The following is a 23,797-nucleotide window of genomic DNA, read 5'->3' on the forward strand; positions in this document are numbered from 1 at the left end:
GAACTTCAAGCAAATGGTGCCTTAAGAATTGTATATTTTGTTTAAATTTGCCTTGCGAAATGTTTTAAACTTTTACAGGTATAACGCAAAAGGATATAAAAATCATGTCTCTCTCTGTCTCTGTCTCTGTCTCTGTCTCTGTCTCTGTCTCTGTCTCTGTCTCTGTCTCTGTCTCTGTCTCTGTCTCTGTCTCTGTCTCTGTCTCTGTCTCTGTCTCTGTCTCTGTCTGTCTCTGTCTCTGTCTCTGTCTCTGTCTCTGTCTCTGTCTCTGTCTCTGTCTCTGTCTCTGTCTCTGTCTGTCTGTCTGTCTCTCTCTCTCTCTCTCTCTCTCTCTCTCTCTCTCTCTCTTCTCTCTCTCTTCTCTCTCTCTTCTCTCTCTCTTCTCTCTCTCTCCTCCCTCTCCCTGCTGGTCGTTGGTGAGTCGTGCGTGGGTGTGGCGTCATGGCGGCTTCGTGTGTGCAGCTGTGAGTACTGTGTTGTGTTGTTGTCGATCCTATCCCCATTTCGTTTCCCTCTGTATCACTGTTCGTGTTTGTGGAGGTTTCCCCCCCCCTGTTTTCCCTTCCTGCTGAGACGAGAGAGAGGGAGAGTGCGCACGGTCGGTGCTTTGTGGGTTTTCCTTGAAACCTTCGGTTTCCGGGCCTACTTTTCATCTGCCTTGTTTTCATAGACCTGCCGTTTATCGGTGATTTAGCTTCTTCCTTATACTCTTCTTTTCCCTTATATTTTCATTCTTTATTTTGTTTCACCTTCGCCTGCGAATTCTGCTCGTGACAGGTCTTTGCTTCCTTTGTTTTCAGCTATGGCAAACAGTCGTTTACAGAATAGCGTTTACGAGTCACTTACTCGCAAAAATGCGGTGATAGTTAGTCCACCCGATGGGGTTCGGTTCGAGGACGTTGTGACGGGCTTGGGAGAACTCGTTGGTTTTGAAAATGTGTTAGCAGCTTCAAAGATGAACCAACGAGTTGTTGTTTTTCTTTCTGAGGAGCGCTGCGTCGCTCAGACGGTTGAAACCGGTTTGTCTTTACCTCCAGATATTTCGTTAACGTTAGTATGTTGGACTCACCGGCGGTGAAAATCACTTTATCAAACTTACCTTGTTTGAGCGAACGCAAGCGAACAGATCTTGTCCGTTTTAAAACAGTTTGGCACGGTGGTGTCAAAAATCTCAATGATTCCTTTTCGTTTGCGTTCGGATTCCACAGTCCGCCATATTATGACCTTCCGGCGGCACTGTTACATGGTGTTAAAAAACAACGCTCAATTGCTCAATGCCTCAGCTACGTTAGTCGTTGAAAATCGAAATTACCGAATGTACATTGCAACAGAGACAATGACGTGTTTCACGTGTGGTGCCTTCAGACATTTAAAAGGTGCTTGCCCGAAGTATATATCCGGTGGCACATCTAGACAGTTAGGAACAAGCGCCGATCCTAGTGGCACATCTAGAGTCGATATTAGTAATAACAATGGCGCATCTGCAACGAGAGATCGACCTTCACATTCGAGTGCAGAAACCGATAGTTCCCCGGCTGATGACGCGGGTTTTATTACCGTGTCCTCCAAGAGGAATTATAAAAGAGGAAGCGGAAGTGAGGACACACAGGCGAGCTGTTCGAAAAAGATAGCGCGGTCGAATGAACGCAATGTTTCTATCTTAGAAACAGAAGCTCCTGCAGCTGGTCCTCTGCTGCAGAATAGGTTCAGTGTGTTCACTGAAAAGGGAGGAGACGTTTCTCTTCATTCCTCTCACGAACAAGGACCGAGTGCAACGCCCCAAGATGTGGTGGTCACCACCCCGGTCACTGACATTAAAATCAAGAACAACAAACCTGTTCTCGTCGCGGCCCTGCTGAGGACGAAGTGTCTGAGGTAATGGAGGAGGAAGAAGTAACAGTCCAGAAGGAGAGTGCGAAGCTTCCGATACAAAAGCGGTAATCCCTGTTACGGTCTTTAAAACTCCCGCTGTGGAAACAGCTCCACCTTCAGCAGAAGACGATTTTCCCGTTGTGAGAGCATCGACTTCAGTGTGTGAAGAGAAAAATAAAAACCATTCGGATTACGACTCAGATGGGGCCTCGTCGTTTGCCTCTAGTGTTGGTAGCGAGGTCTGGAACGACCCAGCAATAGCCAAGGAACTGGAGGGTGATGATGATTATCACCCATGGAAATTCTCAAGTTTCTTCAGGACACTTTTCGAAAGAAAAACGTTAAGATTATAGCCTTCTTCCCGAACCTGTCTGGCTTTATAACCTCTTCAAGACGTCTCCTCCTCAAGGCTGAACAACTTGGTGTGACTGAGTCACAAGTATTTCGCCTTAGGAAGTGTGTATTGAAAGCCCGGAAAGAGCTCCAAGCACGACCCAACTTCCTTTTACCTGACAAACCTTCCCTACCTACACTATGACCTTTTCTATTGCAACTTTAAATATAAATGGGGGACGTTCACCCCTGCGCAAAGCTCAGGTAAAGTTGCTTGTCGAGCAAAAACATTTTGATGTTGTTCTTTTGCAAGAGACAAGATGTAGTCTTCGTGCTCGAGCGAATGGACTTACATCATGAAAGGACAATGGTTCTTTTGTAGCTTGACCTGTCCTAGTGCTGGAGTGGCTATTTATTTAAATCCTTCTTTCTGTCCTGAAAATGTCACTTTCAAGGACATTATTAATAGTGTAGCAGCATAGCAAACCTGTTGTGCATTTTGTGATACAAGCACCAAATTTGGCACAAATGTACATTAATATGTTGCGAACATTTTCAGCTCTTGGGCCACTTGAAATTCTCTCTTTATGTCCGCCATATTGGATTTCAAAATGGCCGCCACTTGAAATCTACATTTGCTATTATCTCTGGACGTAATGCAGCTATTGACTTGATTCTGGTATCTAAATGTAAGTTTTTGGGGGCAAGGAATCCAATGGTACCATTTTCAACTTAATATTATCTATCACAGCCTGTTATATAATTTTATTTGGAAATTATCTCGGCAAATATTAGATTCAACACAATACTTTGAAAAGAATGTCTTAGTTCTGTAAATGTCTTAGGTATAATACTGACATGCTACATGGTCTAGTATTTGAGGCTAGGTGTACTGGTATCTGAGGCGAGGTATATACCGGTACTGAAGATACGTGTACATAAACAGTGTCATGTTAACAAGTTCAGCATTGCCACAAGTACATGTATGGTGTTGACTCATCGTCATGTGCAGTCCCCTTCACACACACAGAGGGCTGTGCACTGAAGGGCAGCCATTTTGCAATTGCAGCGCCTCACACACACTTTCTTGCACTTGCAAGAAACCAGCTCAATGCAGCTGTGAGCTGCCTCAGTTAGCCTGGTCCAGTAAGGTGTGTACTGTCCTTCTCCAGTCCTTGACCAACCCCAGTTGGTTGGTGGAGGGAGCTCTGGTGCTGGCAGCAGTATCTGACCCCACACATGTCCACCTTGATACACTGCCCTCTTGACATGTTCCTCCAGAGCTGCCTTCGTTGGAGGGATGAGCTGCACATTGTTCTTCCTTGCGAAGAGTTTCCTCCTGGCCTTGTCAATGTCTGTGCATTTGCTGGTTCGATCATACAACAGGATCACGAACCTCTCGATGATGTGCATTGCATCGTCTGGTATGTCACGAGGTGCAGAGGACAGCAGCAGCAGCGCCTCAGTGAGTTCTAGCAGTACCATGCAGACTGCCCACGCAGTCTTCTTGCCATGTCTATGAAAACTAGACACAGTGTCGCATCCAGTTAGAGCGTGGAACATTTTCAGTGCACGAGCCTTCTCTCGTCCCAATCCAGCTGCTATTTCGTGTGCCGCTAGGTATTGGAAACTCTGACCTGTTCCGAATGCCAGCCACAGTTTGTCTTGTGGTTGCAACTCCTGTGCCAAGGACACTGCCAGCACCACAACATCGGTGTCTACAGTCCGGATGAGTATTGCATGGTGTCCATGCTGGACTGCGTGAGATGCATGCAGCAACATCCGACTTTCAGCTTCTTCATGGTTACATGGGGCGAGTGAGGTCAGATCTGGCAGTAGTGGCTTGCTGAGCACTGCCTCTCCATCAGCAATGACGAGTTGCTTGTCCTCCTGGTCAAACCATTCCATGAGAGCTGCTGAGAGGAAACTGAACAGATCAGGCTTGTTGATGTCCACTCGTAGGAAGTTCTGCCAATTTCCTAGTATGGCTGCGGCAGCCACCACACGTCTCCGCACACCTTGTCCCCGCTTTGCACGTGTACTACCTTTCAGTGAATCAGCAAGGTAAGTATCCCAGACCAGATCCAGGCGTGACACGGTTTGCAGCTTCTTGGACATGTATGGGATTAAGATCTGTTGTGCATACTCTTCAAAGGTCTTTGATGCAGCCGGCTTCAGCATCTGGACGATGGCTGCTCCATCAAGCACAATAGAGGTCGTGACAGGAGTCTCTGTCTTTGCGTCAGAGACTTCTTCCAAGCATGTGAGGAGATCACTCTTGGTGCCAGTGCAGAGGTTTCCACCATCAGACAATGCAGGAGGACATGCCTGATTCTCGTGACAAAAGAACTCCTCAAGGTTTCCATCCCTCATCTGGCAGCCAATGTACAGGCATGCGAAGAGTTCACGGTCATTCTTCATGGAGGCGAGCTGTTGCTGACATATGCTCTGGCTTCTTGGAGTTTTATTTTTTTAAAACCTTTTTTTAATGGGGTCTGTAGTGACAGATCTTTTATGCAAAAGTTTATTGATGTCGGCGTTACCAGAGTTGAACACCTCAGGAATCCCCTTGTACATAGATGGAAGCCAGCTGCTGACATTCCCGTGGCCACCAGTCTCAGCTCCATCAGAGTTATTGGCAGAATTTTCTCTGTGATCCTACGGACCTTTAAGCAAACCGGGTTAAAATGGGACCCAGACATTGAAGATGCCCTCCATCTTTCCCAATGTCCTTTCCCAAATCTGTTAATTTTATTTCAGTCTTATGCCATTGAACCGGATGGAGAAATCCTCAGTGTACAATGTAAGTGTTCTAACCCTTTTTCCTGACAAACCTACAGAGCCACAAGCTCATTGGCGAGCGCTGCTTCAAGCTAAGCGTTCCACTACAATAAAATGGCAGGTGATGTACTGAGAACCTATTGTCAAGCGCTCGGGCAATCTGCAGTGGCGGCTGGCACATAGCATCCTGCCTTGCAACGTCCTGTCCCACCATATATGTCCTGAAAACTCGGAATTGTGCCCCTTTTCCGACACCCTGGAGACCTTTTTCACATTTTCATTAAATGTTCAAGACTGGCCTCGCTTTTTGGAATCATGTCACGTGTGATCCGGGGGCTCGGTTTGTCTTTTACACATTGTGTTTTTATATTTGTTTTTAATGTCTTGTATCAATGTAAAAATGAATGTCTTTTTGTGTTCTGAAGCAAAACTTGCCATTTATTTATCGAGGAAGCGAAAATTGCAGAACACTGATGTTTTAGCTGATGACGTCTTAACTACTTTTAAAGCATTGATTACGTCGCGTGTTCTTTTTGAGTTTGAAACTCAAGATCCTACTTTATTTAAAAACCGGTGGTGTGTGAAACAATCCTTATGTAGCATGGTTGGTGGTGCTCCAAGAATCAATTTATAAATTTAATATTACCTCTTTGTTACCCCTTCCTTTCCTGGTTATTTATTTTGATGCTTCTACTAACATACTTCACCATGTGAAACTTGAATTTTCTCGTAACAAAGGGGAGAAGTCTCGCTCTCTCTCGCTCGGCACACACGTGCAAATGCAAGGGGCTGTTGCTCAGTCTCCGGCAGTATGTGTGGAGCCTGTGTTGCTTTCTCTCTTCTTATCTTCTTCTCCTTTCTCTAATGTATTTTTTGGGGGGTGTTCCTTGTGTATAAACTGTTATCAATGCTTTATCGATTACTTGAAAATTGAATTGGTTTCTTCTCTTCTTTTTTTTCCACTCTTGTATATAATTATTTGCTTTGTTATATTGAATTTTTATCCTTTATCCTTTTTTTAATAAAAGGACATAAAAGTCTCTCTCTCTCTCTCTCTCTCTCTCTCTCTCTCTCTCTCTCTCTCTCTCTCTCTCTCTCTCTCTCTCTCTCTCTCTCTCTCTCTCTCTCTCTCTCTCTCTCTCTCTCTCTCTCTCTCTCTCTCTCTCTCTCTCTCTCTCTCTCTCTCTCTCTCTCTCTCTCTCTCTCTCTCTCTCTCTCTCTCTCTCTCTCTCTCTCTCTCTCTCTCTCTCTCTCTCTCTCTCTCTCTCTCTCTCTCTCTCTCTCTCTCTCTCTCTCTCTCTCTCTCTCTCTCTCTCTCTCTCTCTCTCTCTCTCTCTCTCTCTCTCTCTCTCTCTCTCTCTCTCTCTCTCTCTCTCTCTCTCTCTCTCTCTCTCTCTCTCTCTCTCTCTCTCTCTCTCTCTCTCTCTCTCTCTCTCTCTCTCTCTCTCTCTCTCTCTCTCTCTCTCTCTCTCTCTCTCTCTCTCTCTCTCTCTCTCTCTCTCTCTCTCTCTCTCTCTCTCTCTCTCTCTCTCTCTCTCTCTCTCTCTCTCTCTCTCTCTCTCTCTCTCTCTCTCTCTCTCTCTCTCTCTCTCTCTCTCTCTCTCTCTCTCTCTCTCTCTCTCTCTCTCTCTCTCTCTCTCTCTCTCTCTCTCTCTCTCTCTCTCTCTCTCTCTCTCTCTCTCTCTCTCTCTCTCTCCAAACTCAAGGTATAAATAACACTTTGTGTAATGGGGTAGCATAAGCTATGTTGCCGTAGCCACATGCGATGGTGTTGGTAGGGGGGCAGGGGGGAGCATAAATTATCTATGTAAATCACGTGTCGTTCCACATGGTATCTGCAGCAGGTTTGACAATTTCCTTTTTTACCTGGGCAATGCTGAGTTTAAAGCACTCTTCGCATGGGTAAATTTGTCTTCCTTTCCTTTGCTTCTCCTTCTTACCAAAAATCGAGGGGCTTGTCCAACTGAGAAATATTATATCCAGAGGGAGCTGAGGACATCGTCTGAGGGAAACATTTGTAGTACTTCGGGAGAGACGTGCAGGCGGGGTGACGGTGGTGGAAGAGGAGGTTGGTGATGGTGGTGGGAAGGGGGCTTGGGGTGAGGGGTAGTGTGAGGTGGTGTCCTTTAAAGCTGCAACCTCCAAACTCAGGGTAAAGATACACCTTTGTGAGCGAAGTAACCTTAGTTATGTGACCGTGGCTCCAAACTCTGTTTTGAGTCCGAAAAGTGATGCCAAAGTGACCAATATAGCATTTTGGCAAACAGGCAGATGAAATGGTCCATCAGCGAAGATATATACTAATTGCTCTCTCAGCTCTGATAGTTATATAATACAGTATTCACATTACCATAATTTAATATAAATTTTGATAAATTAATTTTACGATCAATCTCTTTCTTTCCTTATTTAAAATTAAAATTACTGGATTGGTACATTATTCCATGTGAATATTGCAGAGACGTTAGTGAGGTGGTTAATGGCTGTCAAAAATATCATGGTTAGATCGGGGATGATCTGAAATGGTGGTGATGAATGGCTGTCTTGAAGACCAGGAAGGAAGAAAGTGATTGAAGAGAATGTGGAAGTTAGTTCCACAGTTCAATAGAAAGAGGAGGACACAACATAACAAAAGGAACAACAGGCGAAAGGGGAAAACACCCACAGCAGGGTGGAAGGAGAAAGTAGAAAGAGACGGACAAACAAGGGTTGCAGGTAACGATAGGGGGTAAGGGAGAATGCAAAGGGTGCACAATATGGATACACAGGGGTGGGGTTGGTTTAACAGGTGTAGAAAAGATCATGAATTTGTATGGGGGATGACTTGAGATGGTGGTAAACAGTTGTCTTGAAGACCTGCCGGGAAGAATGAGATTGAATAGAGTATGGTAGGTGGTTCCACAGGTGAGGTAAAAGAGGAATAAATGAGTGGAGATGATTAGTGTTTCTGGATTTAGGCAGTTTCATGAGAAGGGTGTTGCTCGTGGACTGCATGTGTCCTGCAGATACCTGGGGGGGGGGGCAAAGTATGGAGAGGGCAGAGGGTGCACGTCCAGAACTGAGGCAGAAGAAAACAGAGACCACCGACCTGTCGGTGATGACGAAGTGATGGGCCCATAGACAGCTTCATCACGAGAGATTCCAATGATATTGAAAGCCTTTGTTTCCACGGCATCAAGCTGTTCAAGATGTGAGGCAGGGGATTTGAAGCAGGGGAGCCAGCCCACAGTGGAGGACAGTACTCCATCAAGCTGTGGATGAAAGCTTTGATAGGAGCTCTGGTGTGCCAAGGAAGGATTGTGCATGACAGAGAGTTCCCAGTTGGTGTCTGGCTTTGGAAGTCAAATTTGAAATGTGGCTTACCCAAGAGAGATTGTGTCTGAGCGTGAAACACAAGAGTTCGAGCAACTCAACCTCTTTGAGAGGGGTGTTGAGAAAGTAGATGGAATGATTTGCGGTATGGTCCTTTGAAAGAGAGAAAGAGAGAGAAAGAGAGAGAAAGAGAGAGAAAGAGAGAAAAAAAAAGAGAGAGAGAGAGAGAGAGAGAGAGAGAGAGAGAGAGAGAGAGAGAGAGAGAGAGAGAGAGAGAGAGAGAGAGAGATAGAGAGATAGAGAGATAGAGAGATAGAGAGATAGAGAGATAGAGAGATAGAGAGATAGAGAGATAGAGAGATAGAGATATAGAGATATGGATTTCTCAAGACTGAAACATATTCTAAGTTTTTGACCAGTTTGTGAATTTGTCAAGGGCTGAGGATAGGTAAGAGGTTGCTGCCTGGCTGTCAGAAGAATGAGAGATGTCAGGACAGAGGGGAGAGATGTCAGCAAATCGATAAAGAGGATTTTCCAGAGTCAGAGAGATTATTGTTGAAGGTTAGAAATAAGACTGGGCCAAGTTTAATGCCTTGAAGCTTTGCAGCCTTAATTAGGAGAGGAGAGGAAAGACCAGAGAGGTCTCGAGAAGTGCAATACCAGAAACAGATTCCTTTGAGAGACAGGTTGGCGAAGAGATTGGAAGAAGTCAGTCAATCATGTGTGGAGTTGTCATTGAAAGGCATAGGCAAAGAGATGGGAGAGCAAGGCTTTTTGCCAGTCTGCATCAAAAGCACAAGATATGTCCAGAGAGATGGCCCTGATCTTATGTCTGGCATTGAGGGCTTCCATCCATTGTTGGGAGAGCAGAAGCAGCATATCCAATGTCGAGTGATCTGGCTTTAACCTGAAATGATGATCTGAGATGAGACCATTGGAAAAAAAAGAAATGATTTCATATCCACAGTGATGATGGATTCCGTGATCATTCTGATGAAAAGAAGTTAGCCAATCATTCTCTATTTAATGGGACAGGTATTTGCACATTTTCTGCAATGCAGTGATGTTGACTGCTTTATAAGATGATGGAAGATGACCTCGGGCAAGGATGAAAATGGCAGATAGAGAATGTGCAAGAGCAGCAAAGCAGGTTTTAAGGAAACATGAGCCGATGCTGTCCTTTCCAGTTGCAGATGAGAGGGTTGCCATAAACCTCTCCACCTTCCCCGGTGTAAAAGTCGAGTGTCCAAAAAACAGGTGGGTGCAATTGGGTAGGGGGGTACAGACAGCGAAGATGAGAGGGTGGTCCAAAACACATCTAAAAAGAGGTGGCAGCAGAGGGCAAGTTGCACCCAAATGTACTCCTGAGGTTTGGGAGGTTTAAGATCAGTACAACGCCATTGAGAAATTGAGTTGTTGATGTAAAGTCTATATCCACCACCAGAGCTAGGATCAGACCTATCAAATCAGAGACAATGGCTGGGGAGAGAGACAAAGAAGTCATGCACATCCTGTGGGAGGAAGCGTTCAATTAAACAGATGATGTCCAGTTCCTCGGCAGTGGCCTTGATTGATGGATCTTTCAGGTTGGAATGGAAGCCTTAGATGTTTGAGGTCCACAGTTCAGAACAGGGGAGTAGGTATGGGGAGTGTGCTGTACAGTTGTGTGGGAGGCTTGTTGGAACTTTGAGGGGTGTGTTGAGGGAAAGATTTTGAGGGTGGGCTGGAGAGGGATGTGGAAAGGGGGGCCATGAAGTGGAGGGATACTGAAGAGGGGAATAAATAGAAGGGGTGGGGTTTGAAGGAAGCGGGCTTGGAGGAAATGGGGGTGGGGGGGGGGTAATGACACCATTAAATGACGTGAAGGGGATTTCATTGTCGTAAGCAAACAATCTCTGCAAACTGTACTTTTCAAGATTCCCAAATTAGACAGATGGAGATAAAGATAAAAGGACGAGTGCTAAGAATTCTTGTTCAAGGCTTGGAGAATGGTGATGACAAGATGAAGATGCCGTGAAAACCAAGGCCTTTAAGATTATTGCAATCTGAGGCTATGGACCTGTCACTTTGCCATTGCAGACAGATCTGTGGTCTCTCCACCTTCTACTGCCTCCTTTCTGGTCTTGTACCCTCAACTCTCTCTGTGCTCCCCCCTCAGGTTTCTGCAGGGCACACAATGTAAACCATCAACCCTCCCCCCTCCCCCCTCCCCCCCACTCTGGTGAAACTACCCAAATCAAGAATCACTGCCCACCTCCACTCATTTGTTCTTTCCCCCCCCCCCTCCACCTGTGGAACCAACTTCCACATTCTGTTCAATCTCATTCTTCCCTCCAGGTCTTCAAGACAGCTATTTATCACCAGCTCAGATCATCCCCAATCCAAAACCATTCCACCATCGAGAACCTCCACCCCTCCCCCCCTGACACTAATTCATTCTCCTTCCAAATTTACAGTTCTCCCTCCTGAGCGTTTCCTTGTGTAGCCATCTTGTTCATCCTATTCATCATCTCCTGCCACCCTATCCTCCCCACCCCCATTGTTTGTCCAAGTCTCCCTCTATGTCTTGGCCTTCAACTCTGCTGTTGGTGTTTCTCCCCTCTATCTGATGTTCTTCCCCTCCATCTGCTGTTCCTTTTATCCTGTTGGGTCCTTATCCGTTCGTGTACCAGTACGAGCTTTTGCATGAGCCAAAACGATGGAAACAAAAAATAAACTTCAAACTCACCATGGTTGTCCAACTCCAAGGGTACCTCATACTCATCCTTCTGGCTGCTTTAAACAAGGAGGGGCTTATGCCAATTACTTTTTCTTAATTCACACTCGATTTGCATTATTCTTTGTTATAAACTAACTACCTCCACTAACCAATCCCGATTGTGCAATATGTTTTTCCTTGAAAATGTAATCATAAAATGAACTTGATGTGCCATTCTGAACAAAACGATTGCCTCTTCAACCGTGTGCAGGTTCGACTTTCATTCTTTTTTTCCAAGATTCTAAGCTGTTTCACCAACAATGTCACAAACCTCGCAAACAGTGATTCCGTGGAAAGGGATATTTCATCAACACCTTTTATCCCACTGAGCAGGTGAGTGAATACAAAGATAAATTTATTGAATGTTGATAAAGGTACAGGCTATTTGTTTTCAAATCATCTAAACCTTTATCACCACTTATTTTGTAGACATGGGGCACACATGTCAATATATATATATATATATATATATATATATATATATATATATATATATATATATATATATATATATATATATATATATATATATATATATATATATATATATATATATATATAGTACATATATATATATATATAGTACATATATATATATATATATACATATATACATATATATATATATATATATATGTACAGTATATGTACAGTATATACAATGCCAAGGCTCGTATTAGAGTTAACACATATAATGTATAACAAGGGAAACAGGAAACAATAGGGCTGAGAGAGGGAAGCACAAAATAGTGGGGACCAGAGACATGAGGAGATCTGTAGAAGGAAGAGGGATTGGGTGGAGTACACTGGGCAAACAAGATGGACACTACAGGGACTTTCAGGTCCCGACACAACAGAGACTTTCAGGAAGGAAAGCAGGGAATTTGAAGAAGGTGGGTTTGGAGTGGATTAATGGGGGAAGAAAAGATCATGGTTTTGTATGTGGGAAGAACAGCTGTTTTCAAGACATGGAAGGAAGAGTGGGATTGAAGAGTGTGTGGGATTTTGTTCCAAAGGCAGGAAAATAGAGGAAAGGAAGAATACAGGCGAGCAGTTATGCTTGATTTTGGTAGTTTTACTACAAAGCGGTTGCTGGCAGACCTTGAGTGCCATAATATGGGGGGGGGGGCGGTGGGGGTGAGGAGGACAAACAACAGACAGAGCGAGGAGTGAGGAGCCGGGGGGGGCGAGGCCAAAGAGGAGATGGTAGAAGACAGAAAGACCACCGACTTGCCTGTGGTGAGAGAGTGGTGAGTTAGTGAGAGACCCAAAGACTCAGCTCATTGCGGGAAATATCACTGATCCTAAATGCCTTTGTTTCCACAGCGTGAAGCCAAGACAGGTGAGAGGTAGACATTTCATCACAAAGGGTAGAGCAGAGGGTCCATCAGGCTGTGGAAGAAAGCTTTGTATTTGGTCAGGAGCTCAGGTGTGCCAAGGAAGGACTTTGCACGATAGAGGGATACCCAGTCGGTGACTGGCTTTGGAGGCGAGGTTTGAAATGTGGCTTTCCCAGGAAAGATCATAGCAGAATGTGAGGCCCAAAATCTTGAATGAAAGTACCTCTTCAAGAGAATTGTTGAGAATGTAGATGAGGGGGGAGCGTGGGGGGGGGGTGCTAGATGGTCTTTTCGGAGAGACGTAGTGAAAGTGTGAGATTGGTCAGGATTGAAAGACATGTTCCAAGTGTTGGACCAGCTTGTGATTTTATCCAGTTCTATAGAGAATGAAAAAACTGCTCCTTGCTGATCTGAGGGATGACAGATGGTACAGCAGAGATTGGAGGCATCAGCAAAGAAATAAAGAGGATTTTCCAGAGAATCGGAGAGATCATTGATGAAAACCAGAAAAAAGAACAGCACCCACTATACTGCCTTGAGGAACTCCAGCCTGGACAGAAAGAAAGGATGAGAGAATTCCATTGAGGGCCACATGTTGACTGCGACAGGAGTGGATGTCTGCGAGCCATGAGTGGAGATTGCCTTGGATCCTGTAGGAAGAGATTTTGTTGAGCAAGGTGGGGTGCCAGACCATATTGAAAGCACGAAATATGTCTAGGGAGATGGCTCTGATCTCATGGCTGGCATTGAGGACCTCCATCCATTGTTGAGAAAACAGGAGCCACAAGTCCAGGGTAGAGTGACCTGGTCTGAATCCAAATTGATGAACAGAAATCAGGCCATTGGAGAAGAGGAAGGATTTAATTTCTGAAGTGATGATGGTCCATGGTTGCAAGGATCTGTTTTTGCACCTTTTTATTTAGAGTGGTAATGTTTGCTGATTTGCAAGCAGATTGCAGATGACATTGACTAAATGAGAGGGTGAACAGAACAGTGAGCGAGAGAAGCAGAACAGGTTTTTAGGACATGTGGGCTGATGCCATCTGGATCGGTTGCATAATCAGAGTCGAGATTTGACAGCAAACTCTCCACCTTGTCAGGAGAAAAGGACACAGAGTCCAGGAACAGCTGGTTGTGACTGGGTAAGTTGGGTACAGAAAGCGATGGGGTTGGGATACAAGATTTTGAAGCAAACACAGAGTTTAGGCTTTCAGCCTTTTTGCATGCAGTCAGCTGTGCAGCCATTTGAGGTAAGGGAAGGGATGGAGGGGGGACTTACAGCAGTAACAGACTTAACTAGATGCACCAGGACTTGGAGGATGGAGACAGGTTTGAGAGTTCAGACTTGAGATTAGAAAGATGTTGTTTCCTGGCTCTCCTCACAGCAGACATGCACTTGTTTCGAGCTTTGTGAAAGGAACTGAGATTGCCTTCAGTTGGATATGCCTTCCATGAGGTGAACGCAAGTTGTTTTCAGGAGAACTGCCTCGTAACAAGCTTCAGTGTATCATGGGTGGGAGGAAGGGTATGACAACTGATGATGAGATAGGATAAATCTGTGTATGAAATTGAAGTCGAGATGGGATAAATCTGTACTATTTAGCCCATAATTACAAAATCTTTGTCAACTTTCCACAACTCTACAAACATCCTTTGAAGTTGAATTGCCTTTGGCTGTTTGGTGCTCCCATTTGAGCACATATCTCAATCAAGGTTTTTTTCTTGTATAGAGTCAAGGCTTGAGGAAGAGCTGGACCACTGTACAGATCAGGATGCAACAGAACAAAAGAAACAGTAGAGAGTGGGTGATACACAATGACAGAAGAGTTGAAGGCCAAGATAGAGGGAGACTTGGACAATCAGTGGGGGTGGGGAGGAATGGGGGGCAGGGGGAAGGAGATGATGCATGGGGTGGACAAGACGGTCACAGAAGGAAACTCTCAGGAAGAAAATACTGGAATATGGAAGGAGGTGGGCTTTGTGTGGTGGAGGGGTAAACAGAGGTTTTGGATGGGGGGTGATCTGAGATGGTGGTATACAACTGTCTGCAATACTTCATGGGAAGTATGAGATTGAAGAGAATGTGGTTTGTTCCAAGGCAGGAAAAAGACTAATAAATGAGCGGATGAGAGTAGTGAATTTTGATTTTTGGAGTTTCACCATATGGGTTTACTGGCAGACCACATGTGATCTTCAGAAACCTGAGGCAGACAGTGTGAAAAGGGCAAAGGATGCAAGACCAGAAAAGAGGTTGGAGAATACAGAGACCACCTGTCTGAGATGTGAAAGTGTTAAAGCCCAGAAACTCAAACTCAACATTATCCAGGGACACACCAATGTTTTTGAGGGCCTTGGTTTATACGACATCAAGCTATGAAGGTGTGAGGCATGGGCATTGCCCAGAGTTGAGAGCAGTATACTATCAAGGTACTGATGAAGGCCTTGTAAGTAGATAAAAGCTCAGATGTGCCAAGGAAGGACTTTGCATGAATGGAAGATGCTTAGTCGGCGGCTGGCTTTGGAAGCCAACTTAGATCTGCGTTTTACCCAAGAACGATTAGGGTTGTCCCACATTATAGACACAATGAATAATTTTACTGGATCATACAAATAAATAAGCTCCCACACCCCTAAAGGCCATGACATACAATAACCATGCAAAGAAGACCGGATGATATTGAATGGAAGCCAGGAGGAAATGTCCCAGGGCGAAGACAGGAGTAGCAGCTTGCACAACAACTACTGAGCCACACAGCCACCCAAACAGTTTCTCTCTTTCATCCCTAACTGTCTTCATCACAGCTATTAGAGCACACCCCCTTGTTCACTTCTCCACCTTGTAGCACCCATCAGCCCTTATCTCCAATCACAGGCTACCGCATGTCCAGTGACAGTGTTGTGCCCAATCAGATTAGTCTATAAATAGCGTCTGATTCAGGCATCTGACTAATCAGATTAGTTTGACTTATTGAATTGAAAAAACAAATATTGAATTGAATCAGCTCTATAAATTCTTAAAATAATTTACATTATATTCTCATGTCATTTCTTCTCAAACCATCAATGAGTATGGTATTTGCAATATCCAGTTGAAGTTGAAATGTTTCTCATCATGCTAGTTACATGTCATGAATCATAACAGATTATTTCTGTATTTTCACGTTATAAATTCAATCTTTGAGCTGAAAGTGCATCTTTGGGAAATTACCAAATTATTTTTCAAAGTAAATTACTGATATTTTATGTTTCACTTGTGTTTTAGGAGCTCTGGTGTACTCCCTCAGGAATGTGAGTCATGGAAAAGCATGGAGCCGCGTATCTTGAAGGCATTATGTAAGTTGGAGAGGGGAAATATAAGCTGGGAGTGGTCAGAGAAGCATTTGGGGGAGAGGTGAGGGAATCGATTGGGGAGAGGGGTGGGTAGAATGGGAAATGATGGGATTGGTGTGTTTTGATTGGTGTAATTAAAAAAGGACAAAATTTAATGAAGGACAAGAAAATAATTGAGTGCGATAAAATAATGTCGAGAAACAGCCAAAAAAAGCATTTGGAAGACGAGGTGTAAGTGCAGATGAATCATACCATACCCAAACAACATATTATCATGTTGGGATTTTTATCGTGTTAAGACGTCCCCACAAGAAAACCCACAAGGGTGTCGTTGTACATTATACAAAAATAGTTAACATAAACACCCGACAACAGAAACAAAACACCAAACAGAAACTCCGTGTTGATGTGAAACACTGAGATAAACGTTAAACAAATATGAAGAAATATCTTGTCATAAACCAGTGGGATCTGTTAACTTTGAGGTACACACACTTACTTACATAAACGTTAAACAAATAAAAGAAACATCATGTTATATACCAGTGGGATATGTTAGATTGAGGTACATACACTCCCTGGGCTGAATTAAAAGATCCTCGGACACTGGGCACTGAATCTGTGAAGGGTCCTCCTACCCCCTGGTATTGATCAAAGAAAAATCTGAATCTATATGAATAAATGGCATTGTGTGTGTGTGTCTTCTCCATTACTCCAAAACCATGAAACCTAGCAGCCTGAAACTTTGTATGCATAATAAGGAAACTCTAAGGAAGTGCAAGAGTGAAAATTGGGTGTTTGGGTTAATTAAAACACCCCTTTTGAAGATAATTTACGGCGTTATTTATTGATATCCTTTATCAGTCACCATCCTCGGCCACTGTTCTCTTTGGGGTTTAAAGGTGCTTCCTGGGTAACCTCACTGGGGTCTGAAGCCGCCATGTTTTTTGGCCTGCTCAACCATTCATTGACTTGGAAGAGGACACAACGATTTCTTAAAGACAAGGTTTTTTTTAAATTTTCCTCACTCATATTATCGAATGCTTGTTAATCAGAGCTACAAATCGCTGTACACATCACTTTTGTAAGTACTGTAGTTTTCATATTTCACATAGCTTAGAACGATTTTTTTTTTCACATAGCTTAGAACGATTTCATGCATTATATGATACGATTTTCCACAATCTACTCGCCCACTACTAAAAGTATCATAAAAATATTATTTCGGTTTTAAGGAATGGATATTGTCCGGACTAAATAAGTATCAAAATCTGGAGTGAAATCAGATGATTTAAAGAAATAACGAGTCTTCTCACTGAGCCAATGCACCTATTTACTTTAAGCAAGCAAAGCTATGTTCCCTCCTCTCCATATATGCACAAGAAAATGTGAAATTTTCAAAGCATTAGCCTTTTCATTTTCTACTGTTTGGAGAATGATATTATGTGAACAAAAGATTTAAGAACATGCCAAAATTAACCAGCTTCAGTGAGCTATATAAAAATGCAATCAGTGTTTGACCTCTCACACTGTCCCCGAGAGGAACCGCCTATCCATAGCGTCAGCCAGATCTTTGTCTATGTTTTCGGAGGTTTTTGAGGTGCTCTACAGGGATTCAAAGCAAATCAGGTAAAAAAGGGTGTTTTAAATAAAGTTATAATGATTGCGTAGAACTCAAACGAAGTACCACGTGACGCTTGTACAGACGAGAAGGCAACATGGCAGAGTATCTGTAAGGTTTATTTCACAGTTGATACATTATGATTTCTCCAGGGCTGTTCTATGTCAGCGGCAACTCTTTTGCTGATAAAGTCATTATTTGAACGAATTCATTTTATTTCTTTAACTGCTGCGTGTGCAGTGGACTGACTTTAAAGTTAAAGGGATCTGACATGGTATGCAACCACAGCCTGGCCAGCCATTCTTTATCAACCATTTAATTGGAGTGCTTGCTTGAGTTCTTAAGCCACTTGCTGAGTGCTCTTCAGTTGATAGTAGTCCTGTGCTACATCAATCTGAGCAAACCGTTCACTCACTGCAGACGCTTTTTGCTGCGCCACGTCATTCAGAGTGGTTCATGCTCCCTCATCCTGAGCGAGTGGGTCGTGCTCCGTCATCCTGAGCGAGTGGGTCGTGCTCCGTCATCCTGAGAGAGTGGGTCAGGCTCTGTCATCCTGAGCGAGTGGGTCGTGCTCCATCATCCTGAGCGAGTGGGTTGTGCTCCGTCATCCTGAGCGAGTGGGTCATGCTCCGTCATCCTGAGCGAGTGGGTCGTGCTCCATCATCCTGAGCAAGTGTGTCATGCTCCGTCATCCTGAGCGAGTGTGTCGTGCTCCGTCATCCTGAGCGAGTGGGTCATGCTCCATCATCCTGAGCGAGTGGGTCATGCTTCGTCATCCTGAGCAAGTTGTTGTTAAATAACACCCGATTCCTGAGGCGTTTGCCATATTAACATGTTTTCTAAATTCCTGAGACAAATTTTTTCGACCTGTCACACACAGTTGTTTTTAACGATTAATGTTTGTGAACATATCGCTGAAATGTCTATATAAATTTTTGATGAAAGCTAATCAAGGTCTTTTGGGTGCAATCACACTGACTCCAACCTGCCGATTTCCTAAACATTGTTGATATCGGCCAAGCGTGTGTGTGTGTGTGTGTGTGTGTGTGTGTGTGTGTGTGTGTGTGTGTGTGTGCTAACTCCCCTACCCCCATCCTTGCTCGACCCCCTCCCAAAACAATGCAGCGCCCTCCTCTCAGGCCTCTCTCTCTGTCATTGTCTCTGGACATATCTGGATGGTGGTTATGTCTGGACAGTGTTTGTCTCGGACGTGACTGTGTGGGGGTTTGTCTCCAGACGTGTCCGGATGGTATTTATCTCCGGACGTGGCCAGATGGGAGTTTTCACTTGAAGTGAGTCGATGATAAATGTTGCTTCTGGGACGCTCATTCAAATGAATGGGGAAAAGAGTTAAACTATCTGACCCAAGCCCCAAAAGCTCAAAATGGGAGACTCACTTCCTCCCCACCTATCCCCTTCCCTCCCACACAAGCAAATGAAAAATTGAGACTTGCTGGTTAAAGCAGTTCTTCCCCCCAACATAATCACAGTCCTTTCATATTTTCATTAAACTCAGAGCGAACCAACGAATATTTCTCCATGTTCTACTTTTGGGAATAACTTAATTTTCTGACAACATTCATTTCCATTAAGTATATTCACAAAGAATAACTTGGAACTTGGTTATTGGTTTAAGTATCTTTGTTGAGCAGAGATAAAATTATAAACTTCTCTTAATGCTCTTGTCTGACCACCTCCTGAGCCTCATCATTTTGAGATTGTAATAAATTGTTTTTCCATTGTTCAATTGATAACCATCAAAGATTTCAGTCCATTCAAGGATATTAATAAGCCTGATGTTGGCTTAGTGGTTATGGTGGTGGCTAGGGATCCTAGGGTTCTGAGTTCAAGCCCTGTTGGCCGCTGAATTAAAACACACCAGGAGGTTGACTCAGCCTGTCATCCTTCTGAGGTTGGCAAAATGAGCACCAGTGTACTGGTAAGGGGGACACTGCATCAGCGGCATAGCCATGTCCCAATCAATGATGCAACCAGCAGCCACAGGCTGAGAGAGAGAGAGAGAGAGAGAGAGAGAGAGAGAGAGAGAGAGAGAGAGAGAGAGAGAGAGAGAGAGAGAGAGAGAGAGAGAGAGAGAGAGAGAGAGAGAGAGAGAGAGAGAGAGATAGAGAGATAGAGAGATAGAGAGATAGAGAGATATAGAGATATAGAGATATAGAGATATAGAGATATAGAGATATAGAGATATAGAGATATAGAGATATAGAGATATAGAGATATAGATATAGATTTTTTTCTTTACATCCACCAACTTATTTGTTGTTAAATTTATCTGCTTATTTGTTTTATCTACTTTTACCCTGGTTATTTCTTCAATAAGACTTATTTGATATTTCTCACATTCATTATGTTTCCCATTTAAATACCAAGGCTGATTACATCTCCACTCTTTGGTTTGGTTATTGCTTGGTTCTATCATTTATAAATCAGTAAAAGACAGTGGTAGCCCATTAGAACCCCCAACCCATTATCTTAACACTTAAATATCTTAACACATATGTATAACCAGAAGGGAGAATATTGATTCCATACTCTAAAATATATCTTTTATCATCAAAAGCTCCTAATGCTTTCATGTTTACCTCTCCTGCATATAAATGATGTTTATAACTTCTCATTGTATTCGTTTTTCGATACTCTTCCTTCTTTAAGGATAAACAGTTTTAATAATGTTTAAAGTTTGTTGTTTCCTTGATTATATTTTTCTTTATTCGCTTTAGCTTCTGGATTACACCCTTCAATATTATTATTATCAATATACTTATTAGCATCAGACTTTTATCTCAAACATATAAATTCACTCATTACCTTTCCACCCAATTCATCTTTAAACTTATCAATAACCTTTTTATTCTTTGATGAAAACAACACATCACCTGACTTACAATTACTTGTATCATATATATCAATATTTTAAATCATATCCTCATATACATCATTTTTCTTAATTTCTAATATAATACTATCTGTATCCATATATAACAATGATACATTATCCTTATACTTTGCTTTTAAATTATTATAGTAAGTCATACATGAACGACTTTGACAAGTCAAGAATTGATGTTGCTATATAAATAGGTTTATCTATTTCAATACTCTCTTTTTTCAAATGAATAGCACAAAAGTTTTCTGAAAACACCTCCGCTCACTTAAAACTTGGTCTATTAATTAACTTTGAAGCCTGTTTCCAAGATGTAGCAAGCCTTATATTTTGCCTACTCCTAACATTTTCCATAGTCTTTCCAAATACAGCATTATTCATTAATTAATAAAAGTCCTTCTCAAACTCTGTTTTTGCTTCTGTTCTTTTTCTATTAAAATCAATACACTTCCTTAACCAATGACTGTTTAAATTTCAAAATCCTATGAATTTTCCTAACTCTCAAGTTCCTTTGATGCAAAACATAACTTTCTTTATCATTTAACTTTATGTCATAAGTAGTTTTTTCTGGAGATTTACCTTTTATATTAAATGACTGTTGGTAATCTCTTAACCATTCTTTTCTTGGACTTTCTTTATCAGGGTCATTGGGTATGTCTTTTTGTTTGTTATGAAGTTCTTCTGGATATTTTAAATCAACCTCCAAATAATATCCAACTTCAGCTTCATACAATTATTTTTGAGATTAGATATCAATGTCTTGTAAAACTTTTTCATAATGTTTTTCTTTAACCCATTTAAGTTTTCCATAAGGTAAAGAGTGAGACAAAGCCCACCCATAGAAATTGTTAGCATCATAATACATTAGGTAAGAGTTGCCCTCATTTTTATTCTAATCAGGCAGCTATTTGTTATTTGCTTTAGCATATCTCTTGGAACATACTTGAGATATTCCTCCTCTTTTAGACTTCATTATCATTAAAAGCATATCTATATCACTGATTAATTCCAAATCCTGTTTTGTCATTTTTAACATGGCACTCCAAGCTAAACCCTGGGCTGTGTCAAGGTGAGTAGGGACCAATTCATAAGAATTTTTATTACAACAGACTTCTAAAAGTCTCAAACACATAAACCAATAAGAATACATCAGTTTTAAGATACAAGTCATGATATTCTCCAAGGTTCTTTATATTAAACTTCTCCCAAACCTTTTTAGCTTGGGTATAATCTCTCACGGAAAAATGAGTTTTATTCAACTTGCATTAGAAACTTTCCCTTGAAGGAAGTTGTGTTTCTTTAAACCTCTCAAATGAATCCATTGAGTCATATATTCCGTTTTGTGATCAGAGATCAATCTCTTCTTTAGTTGAGAAATGTGATTTAAGATGCAGGAAGTTTTTTTATATTTGATGCAAAGTTAGATCATGGGCTTGCCATAAACTTGATTGTGTCAACAAATCTGATATGGGTTATGGGGGATGTATGAATTGTTTTTGTGAATGAGATATATTTTGATCTGTGTTAAGCCGGTGTCACACCTTGACGTTTTAGCCAGCGTATGGCAACATATCAAAATGTATGTAAAATGCTGGCGTACGCTGAACTATTTATGTTTAAAAAAAAAAATTGGGCATATAATAACGTGATGGACGTATGCATAACGTATTAGTAACGTACACAGAATGTTTTAATCACATATAGATAACTTATACCAACGAATGCTGAGCGTGTTGTCAGCATTCAAAACCTATGCCCAACGATAGTCTGACTTATGCATAGCGTGGCAGCGTATCACCGACGATCATGTGGCATAGGCTGTTAATAGGCTGCGGCTCGAAGATTCAAATCATAACCGCACTAGACATCGATGGGTGAAGCCGCTGTCACACCTTGACGTTTTAGCCAGCGTATTCCGACGTATGAAAAATTTGCCGAACCAAGCTGGCACACGTCGGATACGTTATGGGTAAGTTTTGTATATGTTAAGAGCATACTGGCATACGTCGTAGTATGCTGGCATATGTCGTAGTACGCTGGCATACGTTATTGTATGCCAAGTACGTCAATAAATTTTCAGCATGTTGAAAATTTCTCGAGATACTCGATGTATGACACACATTCCGCATACGCTGGCATAAGTTGTATGCACGCTATGCGATTGTTGACACACGTTTACATACGTTACTTGTACGTTACTCATAAGTCGAAACACATCAAGGTAATGGATAGCGTCAGTGTTCCAGACTCCCTGGTTGTTGTTTTTTTCTTCTTCGGTATGACGGTTATGATTTACATCGTTGAGCGGCAGCCTTTTAATTATATTATAACCGCACTAGAAATCGAAGTGTCAACATGACCATCATAACGAAGAAAAAATAAACCAATGTCACCCGCAGGGTGACCCCTATCTTGCCAAAAGGTGACCACGTGTGACTTCTTTAAGGTCACACTGAGGTGTACAGAGCTGCTATCCACCAGGAGCGACTCCTTGAGGAATAGCTGCCTACGAGAGATTCCGATGAGAATCGTTCTACAGAGTAAGCATGAAAAATATGCTTTTGCCTCATAACGTCACCAAATGACGTCATAATGTCTCAAGCTTGACATATCTAGAAAGCACTCATCGAGGTGTTCAATTTGAGGTACGACACGATATGGTTCCTGAAACTTCAAAATTTGACCTTGGGGTCAAATGTTTGACCTCAGGCGCGAACCATGAAGGTCAAGGCCGATCGCCACCAAAAATTAATCAGCTGAGCGCCAGACGATGAACTATATTCCCATGAAGTTTTAAGACGATCCGATCAAAATTACTCAAAAAATAAGGGTTTCGTCGACTCCCCTGATTTGCGACAAAGTGACCTTGACCTTTGATCTTGACCTTGAAAATTTTATATGGTGAAAGGGACCTCTATAGGACTCTGATATGCGAAGTTACAAAAATTTCCATTGATAACTGTGCTCTGCAGAGTGATCAATATGTGATTACAGACAAACAAACAAAACAAACTAACAAACAAAAAAAAAACATACAAGCTGACTAACATATCTTGCAAATCTTCGTTTTGGCAAGATAAAAAATTAAAAAAAATTTCAAAAAAAATAAAAAACCCCCCCAAAAAACCAGGGAGTCTGGAACACTGACGCTAACCATTACATTGATGCGTTTTGACATATGAGTACCTTACAAGTAACGTGTGTCGACGTGTGTCAACTATCGCGTAACATGCCAACAACACATTACTCATAGGTTAGAAATAAGTTTCGGGTAGCTAAACATTACCTCGACGTGTTTCGACTTATGAGTAACTTACAAGTAACATGTGTCGACATGTGTCAACGATCGCGTAACGTGCCTACAACTTATGGCCAGCACTATGTGGAATGTATGAGTCATCTGCTGGCATACATCGGGAAATTTCAAGCATAGAAAATTTGTCAAACAGCTCGGCGAACTATGACGTTTGCCAGCGTACTACGACGTATACCAGCGTACTATGACGTATGCCAGCATACTACGGCGTATGCCAGCGTGCTCTTAATGT

The 23,797-nt window shown here is 42.4% G+C and overlaps 2 protein-coding genes across 2 annotated transcripts in view; both read left to right on the forward strand.

Moving 5' to 3' along the window:
- The window catches only part of LOC147033493 (butyrophilin subfamily 1 member A1-like), a 253,394-nt gene that overhangs the window by 16,577 nt on the left and 213,020 nt on the right, over nucleotides 1–23,797 (forward strand). The window lies entirely within an intron of this gene.
- Nucleotides 1–23,797, forward strand: part of LOC147033494 (uncharacterized) — a 60,109-nt gene that overhangs the window by 16,330 nt on the left and 19,982 nt on the right. The window contains exons 8-9 of the mRNA XM_085855701.1: nucleotides 11,268–11,389; nucleotides 15,659–15,729. Coding sequence (XP_085711827.1) covers nucleotides 11,268–11,389; nucleotides 15,659–15,729 — 193 coding nt within the window. The remainder of the gene's footprint in view (nucleotides 1–11,267; nucleotides 11,390–15,658; nucleotides 15,730–23,797) is intronic.

The sequence above is a fragment of the Eptatretus burgeri genome, chromosome 2 (genome assembly GCF_056783735.1).
Source record: "Eptatretus burgeri isolate ZD-2024b chromosome 2, Ebu_testis_v1, whole genome shotgun sequence".
NCBI lineage: Eukaryota > Metazoa > Chordata > Myxini > Myxiniformes > Myxinidae > Eptatretus > Eptatretus burgeri.